Genomic DNA, 18,112 nt, shown 5'->3' with positions numbered 1-18,112 from the left:
ATCAATGTTGATCCATATAAATGTTTTCCCCTCTCATGTAACCACAGAGCTTCCCAAGCAGATACTTGTGAAGAGTGTGACAGTAGAGGAGACAGTGAGGCCTGTTTCGATGAAAGGAGGCACATAAATAAAATGAAAAATGAGAGACATAAATAAACAGGGCTTTTACTGCCTGCTGACACAGGCATAAAGTGAACCCTGTTTGAAGTGTGCATCGGGGGAAATGGGAGATGCATGTGGCGGTCATGTACCACCTTTTCATTTCCACAATTGTGTTTTTGATTATCTGTCAAATCCTTGTAAGGAGGGGGCAGCTGTCAAGTTCAATATCAGCAGATGGATAAGCTGGGAATTGAAATGTTTATTTTCCTATCGCTCCCTCACTTAATCATGTATTTAGGAGATTGACTGTCTTGGATTACTGTTTGGAGGATGATAAGGTTTTTTAAGTTACCGTTTTATCTTTCGTTCTCTAAACAGTTTTCCCATCCATTATTACAACACGCCATGATGGCGCTGTGTCAAGTGTTTACCCTTTACCATATTGTAGAACATTTCTCAAGAAGTTCAGATCTCTTGGCATAAAGACGAAAATGTAGGATTGACACAGTTGCTGGACCTGGCTTTTGGTCTCAGGCCAGGCTACCCCATATTTACTGCAATATTATGATTCATGACGTGATTCATACAAACCAATAAAAAGTACCAAACATTTTCATTGAGGTCTTTGGAAGAGCAGTACAAAAGTTATGTTGAGCATGTGGCCACCTGGCCATTCATATGCAGTTTTCATTTCAGACTGCAAATCTTATTTCCACATTTTTATGAAGTTGCTGGATAAGTTTATAAGGTAGAAAGAAGTCCAACTCTGGGCTCAATTCAATCAAACAATCAATGTTTCACACGCCTTATATCCTGGGGCCAAATGGGAAGGTTCTGGGCACTCAAAATAACAGATGGTTTCCTCTCAAAGTTGGATGCTTAATTTCTTTTAGTTTCCATGTGAGACAGAATTTGTTAACAAAGATGGCAGGTTTTATTGAATCAGTCCCATAGTCAACTCCAGCCTTCTCCAGGTAGCTGTCAACCACAAGGTCAACCATGTTTCTTACTAAATGAAACAAACAAGAGTGAGATATGAGGCAGGCCAATATTCCTGGAGAATCTGAACTCTATCAGGTCATCTTGCTCTTGTTCAAGGTCAGGGTGGATTAGAGACTGGGAAGGAAAAGCCATCGTCTTTCATGGCTGTCTCATAGACCTGCCATTTGCAGGAAAAAAATGTGAGATGGACAGAGCTACGGTCATGGCTCCCCCTGTTAAAGGAAGTACACACCATTCCACCATTCATCTTAAGGGAGAGACTCATCATTCTGTCCTTTGAGTAAGGAATTCTCGTCTTTAATCTTTGTCCTACATATTGGGAAAATTAGATATACACTTCCGTTCAAAAGTTTGGGGTCACTTAGAAATGTCCTTGTTTTTTAAAGAAAAGCCCATTTTTGATCCATTAAAGTAACATAAAATTGATCAAAAATTCAGTGTAGACATTGTGAATGTTGTGAATGACTATTGCAGCTGGAAACGGCAGATTTCTTATGGTATATCTACATAGGCGTACAAAGGCCCATTATCAAGAACCACCAACTGGCAGCTTCATTAAATAGTACCCGCAAAACACCAGTCTCAACGTCAACAGTGAAGAAGCAACTCCAGGATGCTGGCCTTCTAGGCAGAGTTCCTCTGTCCAGTGTCTGTGTTCTCTTGCCCATCTTAATATTTTCTTTTTATTGACCAGTCTGAGATATGGCTTTTTATTTGCAACTCTGCCTAGAAGGTCAGCATCCCGGAGTCGCCTCTTCACTGTTGACTTTGAGACTGGTGTTTGCGGGTACTATTTAATGAAGCTGCCAGTTGAGGACTTGTGAGGCGTCTGTTTCTCAAACTAGACACTCTAATGTACTTGTCCTCTTGCACAGTTGTGCACCGGGGCCTCCTACTCCTCTTTCTATTCTGGTTAGAGTCGGTTTGTGCTGTTCTGTGAAGGGAGTAGGACACAGCATAGTACGAGATCTTCAGTTTCTTGGCATTATTTTGCATGGAATAGCCATTTCTCAGAACAAGAATAAACTGACGAGTTTCAGAAGAAAGCTCTTTGTTTCTGGCCATTTTGAGCCTTTAATTGAACCCACATATGCTGATGCTTCAGATACTCAACTAGTCTAAAGAATGCCAATTTTATTGCTTTTTTAATCAGGACAGTTTTCAGCTGTGCTAACATAATTGCAAAAGTGTTTTCTAATGATCAATTAGCCTTTTTAAAATGATAGACTTGGATTAGCTAACACAACGTCACATTGGAACACAGGAGAGATGGTTGCAGATAATGGGCCTCTGTACGCCTATGTAGATAATTCATAGAAAATCTGCCGTTTCAGGCTGCAATAGTCATTCACAACATTCGGCTGCAATAGTCATTCACAACATTAACAATGTCAACACTGTATTTCTGATCAATTTGACGTTGTTTTAATGGACACAAAACGTGCTTTTCTTTCCAAAACAATGACATTTCTAAGTGACCCCAAACTTTTCAACGATAGTGTACATTTCTAGATACCCACTGATTCTGCTGTCTAAAGAGCCAGCAGCAATCCGTTTCATATTCATAAGACATACACACAAGAAGTTGGAACCAAATGTGGGAAAGTGATCTCCTTTGCAGCACCTCCGAAAGTGCAACAACGCATGGAAAGTATGGTGTGGTGACTCTGCTGTACATTATCCTAAAGTTGTCACGACCTCTGTGAGTGGGGACCAGGCTGCTGTTTTCAAGCCTGCTTCACACATCGGCCTCACTTGCTTATAAGGGACTTATTCTTACCTGAAAAGTGAGACCGGGAGATCCATTGTTATACATAAAAATAGTACCAGAGGCCAGAGATATCTACCAGTTAGTACTCCATAAAAATCTCCTTCAATCTCTCTCTCTCGGTCTCACTCATGTATTAATGTGCTGTAGACTATGGCGGTCTGGAAGCATTTGCATTTCAAGAACCAACAAGCGAGTGTATTTTTTCTTTATCTGTTCAAAACATTAATAGAGAGAGAGTCATCAATGATGCATAAACTGTGCCTGAAGACAAATACATAACATCCTTGTGTGCGAGAACAGTGCGATAATTGGAACCCTGTTCAATCAAACTTGGCAAACAGGTCTTCAGAATAAACTATTGCCCCCTTGAGCTTCAAGTAAGCATTTGGAGTTGTACTAATCAAACCCATGGTTTCAATGTGCAACAAGAAGTGACTGCATATTAAAAAAGATGCAATTGGCAATATTTACTGTCATTTCAATGAATTATATAACTTGATCATGTTGATCTTGTGGACTGTCAAACCTTGTATCCATAGCTCCTGCTATGCATTTGAGAATGGTTACATTTCTCCAGCCCCATCCTTTCAGTGTCATATAGCAAACCAAGTGGTAAAGCTGCTGCTGACTGAAAAACAAATTAAGAATTGCGTCAAATTTATGTTCATTCTCTGTGCAAGGGCTATGAGTATTTTTTACTTTAAGTGCAATAAGCTGGGGTTCTGTTAACTCCACAACCCTGGCATTCAAAGCATCAGCAAACTTACGCTGAACTATGGCTGGTAAAAGTTTAAAATATTATAACTTTGACGGGAAGCCCCGTCTACCGTGGCGGCTGACATCATTCACAGCGAGCCACAACGGCATTTGTGGCTCGGTGTGAAATGACATCCATTTTGCCGTCTACCTCGTACCATGTAAACGCGCCGTAAGTGGGCTCTTGTGTGCATGACCTCCCTCGACATGAAGAACGCAGATACCAATGGGAAAGGAGTAGACAGAGACAGAGACTCACGTCTGGGCAGACTGACGCAAACCCAACTTTTTTATTTCACCTTTATTTAACCAGGTAGGCCAGTTGAGAACAAGTTCTCATTTACAACTGCGACCTGGCCAAGGTGAAGTGCACATATTGGCTGTCCCGTAGAGAGAGGAGAGAGAGGTGCCACGTGAATCACCACCATGCAGCCTCTAAATATAACATGACAGAGAGGCACACTCTCTCGACGCTGTCGCTGTGGTAATATGCTCCGAGGGTCAGCGAGTCCATGTCGATGAGAGACCGAGAGTGTCACACATGTCTGGTGGTCTGACTCTTCGTCCTTATGTAACTGTCTGACTTCAGCTTGCCCACACTCTGATGTATAGCGCTAATTATCCTAAGTTAGTTAAACAGGCCCTATAGGGAGCCTTTTGATTCAACTGTGGGCGATGTGGACGTTTCGAGTGCAGGTGGTTTATGATATTAAAATGCATAGTGTATAGAACAGACTACAGATCCCCCCGGTGAATGGGGTTCTAGGCTTAGAGCACTATCTAGCCCTTGAGCACTTTTCTGTCGGACTGCCAGATGGTGAAGCGTGATTCTTCACTCCAGAGAATGCGTTTCCACTGCTACGGAGTCCAATGGCGGCGATCTTTACACGACTCCATCTGGCACTTGGCTTTGCTCATGGTGATCTTAGGCATGTGTGCGGCTGCTCGGGCATAGAAACGCATTTCATGAAGTGCCCAACAAACATTTCTTGTGCTGACGTTGCTTCCAAGTGCAGTTTGGAACTTGGTAATGGGTGTTGCAACTGAGGACAGACCATTTTTACATGCGCCTCAGCACTTGGCGGTCCCATTTTGTGAGCTTGTGTGGCCTACCACTTCACAGCTGACCCGTTGTTGCTCCAATTGACTGGGGCAGCTCTAACAGGGCAGACATTTGATGAAGTGACTTGTTGGAAAGGTGGCATGATGGTGCCACGTTGAAAGTCACTGAGCTCTTCAGTAAGGCCATTCCACTGTGAATGTTTGTCTATGGAGATTGCATGGCTGCGTGCTCGATATACTCCTGTCATCAACGAGTGTGACTGAAATAGCCGAATCCACTCATTTGAAGCGGTTTCCACATACACTATACAGTATATACAAAAGTATGTGTCACGTTCTGACCTTTTATTTCCTTTGTTTTGTCATTATTTAGTATGGTCAGGGCGTGAGTTGGGGTGGGCAGTCTATGTTTGTTTATCTATGATTTGGGGATTTCTATGTTTCGGCCTAGCATATGGTTCTCAATCAGAGGCAGGTGTTATTAGTTGTCTCTGATTGAGAATCATACTTAGGTAGCCTGGGTTGCACTGTTTGTTTGTGGGTGATTGTCTATGTTGATTGCTTGTTTCAGCGCAGTTCGCATTAGCTTTACGGTTGTTATTTCGTTTATTGTTTTTTGTATCGGGTTTCAGTGTTTTCTTTATTAAAATTAACGATGAACACATACCACGCCGCATTTTGGTCCTCCGATCCATCTCGCCTCTCCTCTTCAGATGAAGAGGAGGACGACTGTGACAGTATGTCTGTTTTATGACAGTGTTCTTTAGCCCTTATGGCCAAGTGTTAATGAAATAAGTTGATAAAGAAGAGTGAATGGTTCTTCATCTTTTGTATATTTTTGTTCAGGTTGCAAACAATGGCCTTATACTGGAGATGAACCACCCAACAGCTGGAAAGATTGCAGTACCAGGTAAGAGCCTGAGCCCTACAGGGATACTTGTGACAATAGATTGTTTCTTCCTATTTAAACAAATTACAACGTATAAAGTCATACCAAAGACTGTAAAAGTGGGACCCGATGCATATCTGCTTGACACATTAAGCATTAAGGAGATCGATTGGGGGTAAGGCCCTGCAATAGACTAGCCTCCTGTCCAGAGGGTGTACATCAAGCTGTGTCACGCTACAGAAACAGGATATAGGCTCCTGCTCCTATGAGCCCTTGTGGCTCGCACAGAAAAACAAATCATATTTAGATGAATAAAAGTTTTTTGAAAACAAAATAATTATTTTATGACTGAATATTTGGCAATCAAGGACCAAAAATTACAACAGTTTAATTTGTGTAAATATATTACCATTAGCACATGGTTTGGAGGGCTGTCCAATATGAATGTTTATATACAGCCTATAATTATATAGGCTATATAATTATAATACTTAATGTTTAGCATGTTTAAATGTATTCTAAAATCATTAACATTTATCGATCAAAATCATGGAAAGTGTACATGTAAAATGTACAGTTATACAACTTTTTTTATACCCCTAACCAAACAGATGTTGCTTTATTTTTTTTAAACATTTATTTGCATTGAGGTAAATATAGCTAATATAACTAATGGCCTGGGACATAGACATTGTTTGGCCTGAAAACATCTGATGAATGTCCCTTTCAGTCATTTAGCTAGATCTAAGCAACAGTGAGAGACATGGGCTAATCTTAACATTTGAATAAAACACTTTTGCAGTTTCAAAATGACTGAGAAAGAAGTAATTGACAAAATAAAGGACTGCGTGTGGGAAGCCTTTGTCATAGGGTAAAAGTTGCATACCCCTGGGCTGTAGGCTGCACACTTTGGGTCAAATATCAGGTTCTGTAGCTGTGTATTTTATCAGAAGAAATCTATCAATTTGTAAGTCGCTCTGGATAAGAGCGTCTGCTAAATGACTTAAATGTAAATGTAAATATCAACATAAAGTGTCTTAATATGAGTTGGGCCACCATTTACCAGAACAGCATCAGTGTACATTTACATTACATTACATTTAAGTCATTTAGCAGACGCTCTTATCCAGAGCGACTTACAAATTGGTGCATTCACCTTATGACATCCAGTGGAACAGCCACTTTACAATAGTGCATCTAAATCTTTTAAGGAGGGGGGTGAGAATGATTACTTTATCCTATCCTAGGTATTCCTTAAAGAGGTGGGGTTTCAGGTGTCTCCGGAAGGTGGTGATTGACTCCGCTGTCCTGGCGTCGTGAGGGAGTGTGTTCCACCATTGGGGAGCCAGAGCAGCGAACAGTTTTGACTGGGCTGAGCGGGAACTGTACTTCCTCAGTGGTAGGGAGGCGAGCAGGCCAGAGGTGGATGAACGCAGTGCCCTTGTTTGGGTGTAGGGCCTGATCAGAGCCTGGAGGTACTGAGGTGCCGTTCCCCTCACAGCTCCGTAGGCAAGCACCATGGTCTTGTAGCGGATGCGAGCTTCAACTGGAAGCCAGTGGAGAGAGCGGAGGAGCGGGGTGACGTGAGAGAACTTGGGAAGGTTGAACACCAGACGGGCTGCGGCATTCTGGATGAGTTGTAGGGGTTTAATGGCACAGGCAGGGAGCCCAGCCAACAGCGAGTTGCAGTAATCCAGACGGGAGATGACAAGTGCCTGGATTAGGACCTGCGCCGCTTCCTGTGTGAGGCAGGGTCGTACTCTGCGGATGTTGTAGAGCATGAACCTACAGGAACGGGACACCGCCTTGATGTTAGTTGAGAACGACAGGGTGTTGTCCAGGATCACGCCAAGGTTCTTAGCGCTCTGGTACCATGGCGATCGGGAATGAAGCTAAGACCCAAGTGCAGACTGTGTGAAGTAACAATGTTTATTGTAATCACAGGGGCGGGCAAATGACAGGTCAAGGCAGGCGGGGTCTTTAATTCAGAACAGAGGCCAAGGTACAGGGCGGCAGGCAGGCTCAGGGTCAGGTCAGGCAGAGGCTGGTAATCCAGAGGTGGAGCAAAGGTAGAGGATGGCAGGCAGGCAGGCTCAGAGACAGGCAGTGGTCAGGCCGGCGGGTACAGGGTCAGAACAGGCAAAGGTCAAACACCAGGAGGCCGAGAAAAAGAGAAACTAGGGAAACCTAGGCGCTGAGACAAAATGCTGGTAGGCTTGAACAAACAAGACAAACTGGCAACAGACAGACAGAAAACACAGTTGTAAATACACAGGGGATAATGGGGAAGATGGGTGACACCTGGAGGGGGGTAGAGACAAGCGCAAGGACAGGTGAAACAGATCACAGCGTGACAATGGCATAGATTTTACAAGTGTCTGGAACTCTACTGAACGGATGTGATACCATTATTCCACTAGAAATTCTGTAATTTGGTGTTTTGTTGATGGTGGTGGAAAGCGATGTCTCAGGCGTTAAGTGGTCAATTTGGCTGAAATCTGGTGACTGAGACGGCTATGGCATATGGTTTACATCGTGTTCATGCTCACCAAACCATTCAGTGACCACTCAAGCCCTGTGGATGGGGGCATTCACATTCTATGTGGACATCGCTGTGGTAGTCAAAATATTGGCCTGCCCAGCATTTTTATATATGAGCCCAAGCATGATGGGATGTTAATTGATTAGTTAACTCAGGAACCACCTGCTTTTAATGAACTTTGTATCCCTCATTTACTCCCAAGTGATTCCATTATTTTGTCAGTTACCTGTACATTTTCATAATCTGTGAGACATAAGGTAATACAGTATCACTTGACATCAAGTTCTTATACATCTTTAGTAACTGATTACTACAATAGCAAAATTGTTACATAGGACTTTAGAAATTGCTTCATGTTAAGTGTTACTGAGAATGATAACAGTAACAACATATGGCTAAGTGTGTAATATAACTAAATATCGTAGGGTTAGCTGTTCAGCATTCTGATGGCCTGATGGTAGTAGCTGTAACTTGATTATCTACACATGGGGCCTGTTCAGGAAAATGGAAATGTCAAATCAAATTTTATTGGTCACATACACATGGTTAGCAGATGTTATTGTGAGTGTAGGGAAATGTACAGTATGTTCAGATGTAAATGCATTGTGCAGATCAAGTATGATCTACTGTCAGATTGGAATAGTATAGGAAATTGTGTGCTCTATTCATTATATTTCTATCTGCAACATGAAGTTCGAAATGCAGACTTTTGCCATTAGTTGATGGCAGCCAATCCAATAGTTTCTGAAAAGTAGTCACTTCCTGAGATATGTATTTAAATAGTTGTAAAGAAAGTAGTTGTTTCTCAGATCTGCATTCATATAGTTTACAATGTAGTTGCTTTCTGAGATCTGTTTTTAAAAAGTAGACACTTCTGATCTGTATTATATTGTTTTAAAAAGTAGTTATTTTGAGGGATCTGTCATCAAACAGTTGTAGTCACCTCCAAAGTAACTACATATTTAAAACTATACTTATCCCAGGTCTGCTACAGTATGTACTGCACCAAGGAAGTCTGATCTGTAGTGCACATTTTTTGCACAAATCTTGTATTTTTTTTATGAACTTGAAATGTGTTGTTCTATTCTGAGCTCACTGCTGGAACAGGTATGTTTAGAAGCTGATTTCTCAATTAATTCTAAATGGGTGATATATCCTCCCCTCCCCCCGACAATCAGTGGTGGGCTTTGATGTTTTCAATGTGGTGTTTACCATTGTGTATCCTGAACATTGATGTGCCAATCCAAGCCAAATCAAGGATAATTGTGAAGAATGATCCACAAAGACAGGAAAACCACAACAGACACCTAGTACCATGTCACGGGCCCCTGACCAAGCATCTTTCCAACATATACATTACATCTCTGAGTACTTCTATTCTCTCTAATCTTCCCCCTGTGATTTGCATAAAACCAAACATCGACCAAAGAAGGGGTTATTTTGGGGGAGTTGAGCAGAGAAGGGTCCTAGTACATCGGAAGTTCAGACCCATTTAACTTGCGGAAGACGGCCTGCTTTTCTGTCTGTGCACTTGCAAATTCGCCACAGTAAATTGTCATTTTTTTTTGCCGTTTCATGAGTGAAAATGTCAGAATAGGGCACAATAATTGTGCCTATATGGCCTCAACCTGTCTTGGGTGAATGGCGATGAAAATATGCATGGCTAAAGAACACAATGAAGAGCAATTAATGGAATGACAGCAAAATAAAGCGCAAAATTGGCAATTAGCTGAGTTCGAAGGGGGTGGGGCTTTTGGGTCTGAGAGTAGTCCCTTAAAATGGATGTCCAGAACAGTCAAACAAAAGGGGATGATTAACCTCTGATGGGAAGTAAGTCAGTTCAAGAAACCACTCTGATGAGTCCTGATTCCACATTCCACCATTCTTCAATGATGGTCTTTGTCTGTCTTGCACATATCAGTGATGGAGAATAGGCTTCGAATAGGTTTTTGTGCCTTTGATTGTGAGAAGCTGCCTCATTAGAGATTGTGCAGAACTGTTTATTGTGTGCCATTCCCCATGGGGATCCTTATTAGCTGGACCAGCGGCATGCCTTTGAAGTTCACAGCTAAAATGGACACAGCTGATCCTGGACTGACGGGATGTTCCTTATACAGTGGGGTAAAAAAGTTCTCCCACTTAAAAAGATGAGAGTGGCATGTCATTTTCATCATAGGTACACTTCAACTATGACAGACAAAATGAGAAAAAAATCCAGAAAATCAAATTGTAGGATTTTTTTAATGAATTTATTTGCAAATTCAGATTTTGTTGCATTAAAAAGTGGGATTGAAATAGATTTAATTGTTTTTTTTTGTCATTGATTTAGAAAATGTTTTAAGGAATACATTTCTTGAGGCTCTTGGACACATCATCAGTGATGAAACCTGGGGTCATAGGGTGTTTTGGGTCTTACAAGATCAGACACCCTCGCCCAGGCGACCCAGACAAGGTTGATCAGACCCTGACTTGTATCCAGGTGACATTACTCTGCTCTCCATGCGTCTCCTCTTTTGATCTAGATCCATCTTGAGGCTTTTTCATCTGCCTTGATGGTGTTGCTGATGTCTCTCCTCCTCTTCGCTCCATTGATACAGTGTGCTTTAGACTCTGTAGAGGGATTGCCCAGAAAAACTCCTGCAGCCTTCCAGCAGGCTATGACTAGTCCCTCATACTTGGCCCTCTTCCTCTTGTACTCTTCCTCAATGCAATCTTCCCAAGGGACTACGAACTTCAGAATAATTATGGTCTTTGTGGACTCTGGGACCAGGGTTATGCCTTTTCACAAGGTTGTCTTGACAACGTGCTGCGGGAACTTGAGCTGCTTCTCCAGGTCTGCTGTCACCTGCATGTCCTGACCAGTAGCTAGGATCCCTGCTGGTGGTTTGGATTTTGAGCCTAGCTGCTCTCCAGCTCAAGTGAAAGTGATCTTCTAACTGGTGGGCCAAGCTTTCTTGCTCTTGCCGACAACCTGTGCAGGTTGTTTCTGCGATGGTCTTGAGAACCTGGTCATGGTGCCAGTGATAACAGCCCCCTCCTAGAGCTTTAGGACAGCAGCTTAGGAGCGTAGCGGGCATGCAAGAGACTCCACTTTGCCGAAGCAGAACCGGTTCGTGTGGCTGGGTTGGACATCATACACCGCCTGGATCAGGATCTTGATGCAGTGTGGTCCGCCTTTTTCTCCCCAATTTTGTGATATCTAATTGCGATCCAATTACGATATTGTCTCATCGCTGCAACTCCCCAACGAGCTCGGGAGAGCGAAGGTCGAGTCGTGCACCCTCCGAAACATGAAAACCCACCCGCTTAACCCAGAAGCCAGCTGCACTAATGTGATCGGAGGAACCACAGTTCAACTGACGACCGAAGTCAGCCTGCAGGCGGCCGGCCTGCCACAAAAGAGTTGCTACAGCACGATGAGCCAAGTAAAGCCCTCCCCCCGGCCAAACCCTCCCCCCAACCTGGACGACGCTGGGCCAATTGTGTGCCACCCTATGGAACTCCCGGTCACGGCTGGTTGTGACACAGCCTAAGATCGAACCCGGGTCTTTTAATACCACAAGACTTTTCTGTCCACCGCTTGCTCCCACCTCATCCAGGCTCATTGCTGTCTCATTCTCATTGCTCTGCTGGACCTCTCCTCTTCACAGCTGCTCTCACTTCCCCCTGAACCAGCCTGTGTTTCTCCTTCCCCTTGGCAGTGTCTTATCGGGTAGTTGAGAACATTCCCAGACCAGCTCTTCCCCGAGACTCAGCCTGCAGCCCGGCTTCATCCGCTCTCCATTTCCACCCGGTCCTGACCGCTGTCCCCCCTTGGGCCACTTTTGGGTTGCTTGACTCCCTGTATTGCATCACTTCCCGTGCCCAAGTCACCTTGAACCCCCTCTTTTAGGAACTTCAGGGGCATCCTCAACTTTTGCTGTTCCCATAGAGGGCAAGGCTGTTCAGGCTCCCGGGCAATCCCAGCCACCTTCGAAGATAGCTACTGACCTTCCTAATCCAAGTTCTCGACAGTGGAGTCGTGACATTGTGTTTTGTCATTATAGTTTGCACCAGCTTGTGAGGGATCGAACCATAGGCGTTAGAAGGTCAAACCAAAGCACTGCCAGGTCACCATTGATCTGTCGTGCTTTTCTGCTGAGCTGGGTCACCACTGCTGTGTGCCCCAGACACCAGGTATTTTTGGGATGCCTCCCTTTTGGACCAATGTGTTGATGTATCCGTTCTTAGAGAGGAAGTATGCCAGCCGCCTAACTACAATGCTGAAAAATATCTTCCCTTCGACACTTAGCAAGGAGATGATACTGAACTGGAATTCCTTCGAAATCTAAACACCTTCGGCGAATCTCCACTGCTGTGCAACCTTTCCTCTCCAGATGACCTTCGGGATGTTCCAGAGCCAATTGAGTAACAGAGAGCCGCTCTTGTAGACCTTGTACGAGACTTCGCTTGGTCTAGGCGCTGAGATAGACCTTGCCAACTTCGCCATATCCTGTACTTCTTTCAGGAATGGCTCCCTGTAGTTGATCTCTGTGACTGGTGCTGGTAGGTCTATCAAGATGTTGCACTGACCCAACTCCTACTAATTGTCGGGGTCAATGAACGTGCTCTGGTTGTGCTGGTCAATCTCCTCTTTGGAACAAGCCAAATTCCCACTGCGCTTCTACCCCAGTAGCTGCTTTGTGAAGCCAAAGTGATTGGCTATAAAGGCAGTTCGCTTCCTGGCTCTTTCTTTCCTCTGTCTTCTGTGCCATTCAGCCCTACACAGAGTCAAGAGCTCCTTTCTCAGGATGCTCCGTAGCTCTGCCAAGGGTGGTTGTTGCCCCTGATCTGTGGATTTTCGCAGCAGTGGTGTACAGCGTTCTGGCAGGCCTCTGCTCCACTGCCCCAAACCTTTCCGCTGCTTGGCTAACTAACATTGTCACCATAGTTTGTAGCCTCCTGTCAGTGTCTCCCTTTGCTGTTGCTTCCAGCACCTTTTCTGCATTCTCGTCAAACTGTTGCCACACTGTCAACTTGCAGGCTTACGGCCATTTGATTCAACATTTGCGACACGTGGAGGCTCTAAGATCTGTGAGGTGACTCCGGACCTGGCAGGAGTATAGGGTTCTGGACTTGGGAGGAGACACTGGAAGGCAAGGGACCCTGGGCACAAGCTGGGGAATATTGCAGCCCCAAGGAAGAAGGCAGCGAAAGCTGAGCGGTGGCGATATTAGGTAAGGCAGCGCAGCAGGCATGAGAGGCAGTTTCTCCCCCCCCAAAAAAAAGAAGCGCAGTACTGGTCAGTACCGTGTTATGCGGTCAAGCGCACTGTGTCACCAGTACGCACTCATAGCCCAGTGCGCCATAGGCCAGCCCCCCGCAAGTGCCATGCGAGAGTGGGCATCCAGCCAGGGCGTATTGTGCCGGCCCAGCGTGTTTGGTCTTCGGTACGCAGTTTCGACCCCGGGTATCCTGCGCCGAATCTGCGTGCTGTGTCTCCGGGGCGCTGGGAGGGTGCAGTGTGTCCTATGCCTGCACTCCGCCCGCGCCAGGCGAATGTGGGCATTGAGCCTAAGAAGAGGTGCGAGTGGTATGCACCAGATCTCCAGTGCTTCCCCACGGCTCGGTTCAACTTGTGCCTGCACTCTGGATGGTCCGGGCTAGGGTGGTCATCCAGCCTGGAGGAGTGGTGCCAAGGCTGCGCACCAAGCTCCAGTGCTCCCCCACAGCCCGTTCCATCCGGTGCCTACTCCACGCACCAGGCCTTCTGTAGGTCTCCCCAGCCTGGTGGGTCCTGTGGCTGCCCCACGCACCAGGCTGTCTCCTCCCTCCAGGTTCTCCCTCCTGTCCGGAGCTGCCAGAGTCTCCCTCCTGTCCGGAGCTGCCAGAGCCGCCCTCCTGTCCGGAGCTGCCAGAGCCGCCCTCCAGTCAGTAGCTGCCAGAGCCGCCCGTCAGTCAGTAGCTGCCAGAGCCGCCCGTCAGTCAGTAGCTGCCAGAGCCGCCCGTCAGTCAGGACCTGCCAGAGCCGCCCGTCAGTCAGGAGCTGCCAGAGCCGCCCGTCAGTCAGGAGCTGCCAGAGCCGCCCGTCAGTCAGTAGCTGCCAGAGCCGCCCGTCAGTCAGTAGCTGCCAGAGCCGCCCGTCAGTCAGGACCTGCCAGAGCCGCCCGTCAGTCAGGAGCTGCCAGAGCCGCCCGTCAGTCAGGAGCTGCCAGAGCCGCCCTTCACTCCAGGCGCTGCTAGAGTCGCCCTTCTTTCCGGCGCTGTCGGAGGGGGTACTGTCACGTCCTGACCGTAGTTCCTTTTTTTATGTCTCTATTTAAGTTTGGTCTGGGCGTGAGTTGGGGTGGGCATTCTATGTGTTGTTCTATGTTTTTGTATTTGTGTTTGGCCTGGTATGGTTCCCAATCAGACGCTGCTGTTTATCGTTGTCTCTGATTGAGAACCATAGTTAGGCAGCCTGTTGTCCCACTATGATTTGTGGGTCGTTGTTTTCTGGTTTGTATTAGTTACCAGACTTTGTATTGTACTGTTCAGTTTAATAAAATGACGAACACTTACCAAGCTGCATATTGGTCCGATCCTTCCTACTCCTCTTCAGAAGAGGAGGAGAACTGTTACAGCCTTGATGAAAGCGTTGTACACTCTTGGCATTCTCTCAACCAGCTTCACCAGGAATGCTTTTCCAACAGTCTTGAAGAAGTTCCCACGTATGCTGAGCACTTAGCTGCTTTTCCTTCACTCTGTGGTCCAACTCATCCCAGACCATCTCATTTGGGTTGAGGTTGGGTGATTGTGGAGGCCAGGTCATCTGATGCAGCAGTCCATCGCTCTCCTTGGTCAAATAGCCCTAACACAGCCTGGAGATGTGTTGGGTCATTGTCCTGTTGAAAAACAAATGATAGTCACACTAAGCACAATCCAGATGGGATAGCGTATCACTGCAGAATGCTGTGGTACCTATGCTGGTTAAGTGTGCCTTGAATTCTAAATAAATCACTGACAGTGTCACCAGCAAAGCACCATCATACCGCCTCCTCCATGATACGCAGTGGGAACCACACATGTGGAGGTCCTCCGTTCAGCTACTCTGCACATCACAAAGACAAAAATCTCAAATTTGGACTCATCACACCAAAGGATAAATTTTCCACTGGTCTAATGTCCATTGCTCGTGTTTCCTGACCCAAACAAGTATCCTCTTCTTATTAATGTCCTTTACGAGTGGTTTCTTTGCAGCATGAAGGTCTGATTCACACAGTCTCCTCTGAACAGTGTGAAGCATTTATTTGGGATTCAATTTCTGAGGCTGGTAACTCAAATGAACTTATCCTCTGCAGCAGAGGTATCTCTGGGTCTTCCTTTCCTGTGATGGGAAAGGCAGTTTCATCATAGCGCTTGATGGTTTTTGCGACTGCACTTGAAGAAACGTTCGAAGTTCTTGAAATGTTCCATATTGACTGACCTTCATGTCTTAAAGTGATAGAATGTTGTTTCTCTTTGCTTATTTGAGCTGTTATTGCCATAATATGGACTTGGTCTTTTACCAAATAGGACTATCTTCTGTATACCACCCCTACCTTGTCACAACACAACCGATTGGCTCAAAGGCATTAAGAAGGAAATAAATCTCACAAACGAACATTTAACAAGGCCCACCTGTTAATTGAAATGCATTTCAGGTGACTACCTCATAGCTTAGAACCCCCCTGTTCCTTTATCACAATAAAAAAAAGTAATGTTACTTGTTATTCAAATCCAGCAGATGATTCAGAATTCATCATGTTTTCTTAGTATTAGTCTATATCTAATGTAAGTTGTATCAGATGGAATGTCCCATGTATTTAAGGAAAATAACATAGGCCTCATAAATAATGTCAGACATATTCCATTTACTGCAACCGTGACCAGGCCAGGCAGTTTTATGGTAAAGATTGAGAGCCCAAATACTTTTCTCAGCGAAACTGTTGTGGATATAACATTTCTAGTCTTACAATGTTTATTGTGTCCCTTTGGGGAAATGTGTTTTCCATCTCATATCAAACAAATACATGTGTAGGTAGGTTCACCTCGATAAAATGGAGATAGACCTTTGGAAATGGGAGGAATAGGATATAGCCTAGAGAATTTTGTGGTTATGCATATAATATACTGAACAAAATATAAATGCAACTTGAAACCATTTCAACGATTTTACTGAGTTACAGTTCATATAAGTAAATCAGTCAATTGAAATACATTCTTTATGGCCTAATCTATGGATGTCACATGACTGGACAGAGGGTCCTGGGCCTGGGAGGGCATAGGACCACCGACTTGGGAGCCAGGCCCAGCCAATCACAATTTGTTTTTCGCCACAAAAGGGCTTTATTACAGACAAATACTCAGTTTTATCAGCTGTCTGGGTTTCTGGTCTCAAACGATCCCGCAGGTGAAGAAGCCGGATGTGGAGGTCCTTGGCTGTTATGGTTCCACGTGGTCTGCGGGTTGTGAATCCTGTTGGACGTACTACCAAATTCGCCAAAACGATGTTGGAGGTGGCTTATGGTAGAGAAATTAACATTAAATGATCTGGCAACAGCTCTGGTGGGAATTATTGCAGTCACCATGCCAATTGTACGTTCCCTCAACTTGAGACGTGGCAATGTGTTGTGTGACAAAACTACACATTTTAGAGTGGCCTTTTATTGTCCCCAGCACAAGGTGCACCTGTGTAATGAGCATGTTGTTTAATCAGCTTCTTGACATGCCACTAAAAGGGATGTAAACACATTTGTGCACAAAATGTGAAAGTAATAAGCTTTTTGTGTGTATGGAAAAATCCTGGGATCTTTGATTTCAGCTCATGAAACATGAGACTAACACTTTACATGTATATTTTTGTTCAGTATATATTAATATTATATAAGTCTCTAGTGCAATGTTTCCCATGGAATTGTATCTCCAAGTCAATGTCTCCTAGTACAGATGCCAACGTTATTTTATCTTATTTTAAATGCAGGCTTACCTCATCCTAGAAGCACCCTCAACATCTGACAGTTATGTTAATAAAGCTTTTCAAAGCATTTATGGTGACATTGAAGAATACGAGTTATCACGGGTTGTGAATAGATTTGATAACTCACAAATTTAATGAACCACGCTTTAACCTCATCTAAGCAAAATTAGAAGGGCTTAATTAAAATGAGTCATTTGAAACAGTAATTAATCAGATCATCCATGCAACTGAAGGAGATTGATGGAGATGATGATATACAGTGCATTCGGAAAGTATTTAGACCCCTTGACCTGTTCAACATTTGGTACGTTACAGCCTCATTCTAAACATTTGTTTATATATAATTGTCCCTCATCAATCTACACACAATACACTATAATGACAAAGCAAAAACAGTTTTCTAGAATGTCTTTATGCACATTTATTACAAATATAAAACGGAAGTATCACATTTACATAAGTATTCAGACCCTTTACTGAGTACATTGTTGAAGCACCGTTTGCAGCGGTTACAGCCTCGAGTCTTCTTGGCTATGATATTTGGGGAGATTCTCCCATTCTTCTCTGCAGATCTTCTCAATCTCTGACAGGTTGGATGGGGAGCGTTGCTGCACAGCTATTTTCAGGTTTCTCCAGAGATGTTAGACTGGGTTCAAATCCGGGCTCTGGCTGAGCCACTCAAGGACATTCAAACACTTGTCCGAAGCCACTCCTGTGTTGTCTCGGCTGTGTGTTTAGGATTATTGTCCTGATGGAAGGTGAACGTTCGCCCCAGTGTGTGATCCTGAGCTCTCTGGAGCAGGTTTTCATCAATGATCTCTCTGTACTTTGTTCCGTTCATCTTCCCCTCGATCCTGACTATTCTCTCAGTCTCTGCCGCTCAAAAACATCCCGACAGCATGATGTTGCCACCACCATCCTTCACCGTAGGGATGGTGCCAGGTTTCCTCCAGATATGATGCTTGGCATTCAGGCCAAAGTGTTTGAATCTTGGTTTCATCAGACCAGAGA

General features: G+C 44.6%; 1 protein-coding gene across 5 annotated transcripts in view; it reads left to right on the top strand.

The window, feature by feature from the left end:
• The window catches only part of sugct (succinyl-CoA:glutarate-CoA transferase), a 157,377-nt gene that overhangs the window by 124,079 nt on the left and 15,186 nt on the right, over window positions 1-18,112 (top strand). For 4 of the 5 annotated variants that reach the window (XM_035760848.2, XM_035760858.2, XM_035760883.2 and 1 more), the window contains one exon: window positions 5,540-5,603. The exons of the other annotated variant lie outside the window; for it this stretch is intronic. In XM_035760848.2, coding sequence (XP_035616741.1) covers window positions 5,540-5,603 — 64 coding nt within the window. The remainder of the gene's footprint in view (window positions 1-5,539; window positions 5,604-18,112) is intronic. 5 annotated transcript variants of the gene reach the window in all.

Source organism: Oncorhynchus keta, chromosome 4 (genome assembly GCF_023373465.1).
Source record: "Oncorhynchus keta strain PuntledgeMale-10-30-2019 chromosome 4, Oket_V2, whole genome shotgun sequence".
Lineage (NCBI taxonomy): Eukaryota > Metazoa > Chordata > Actinopteri > Salmoniformes > Salmonidae > Oncorhynchus > Oncorhynchus keta.
This window is presented reverse-complemented; position numbering and strand designations above follow the sequence as displayed.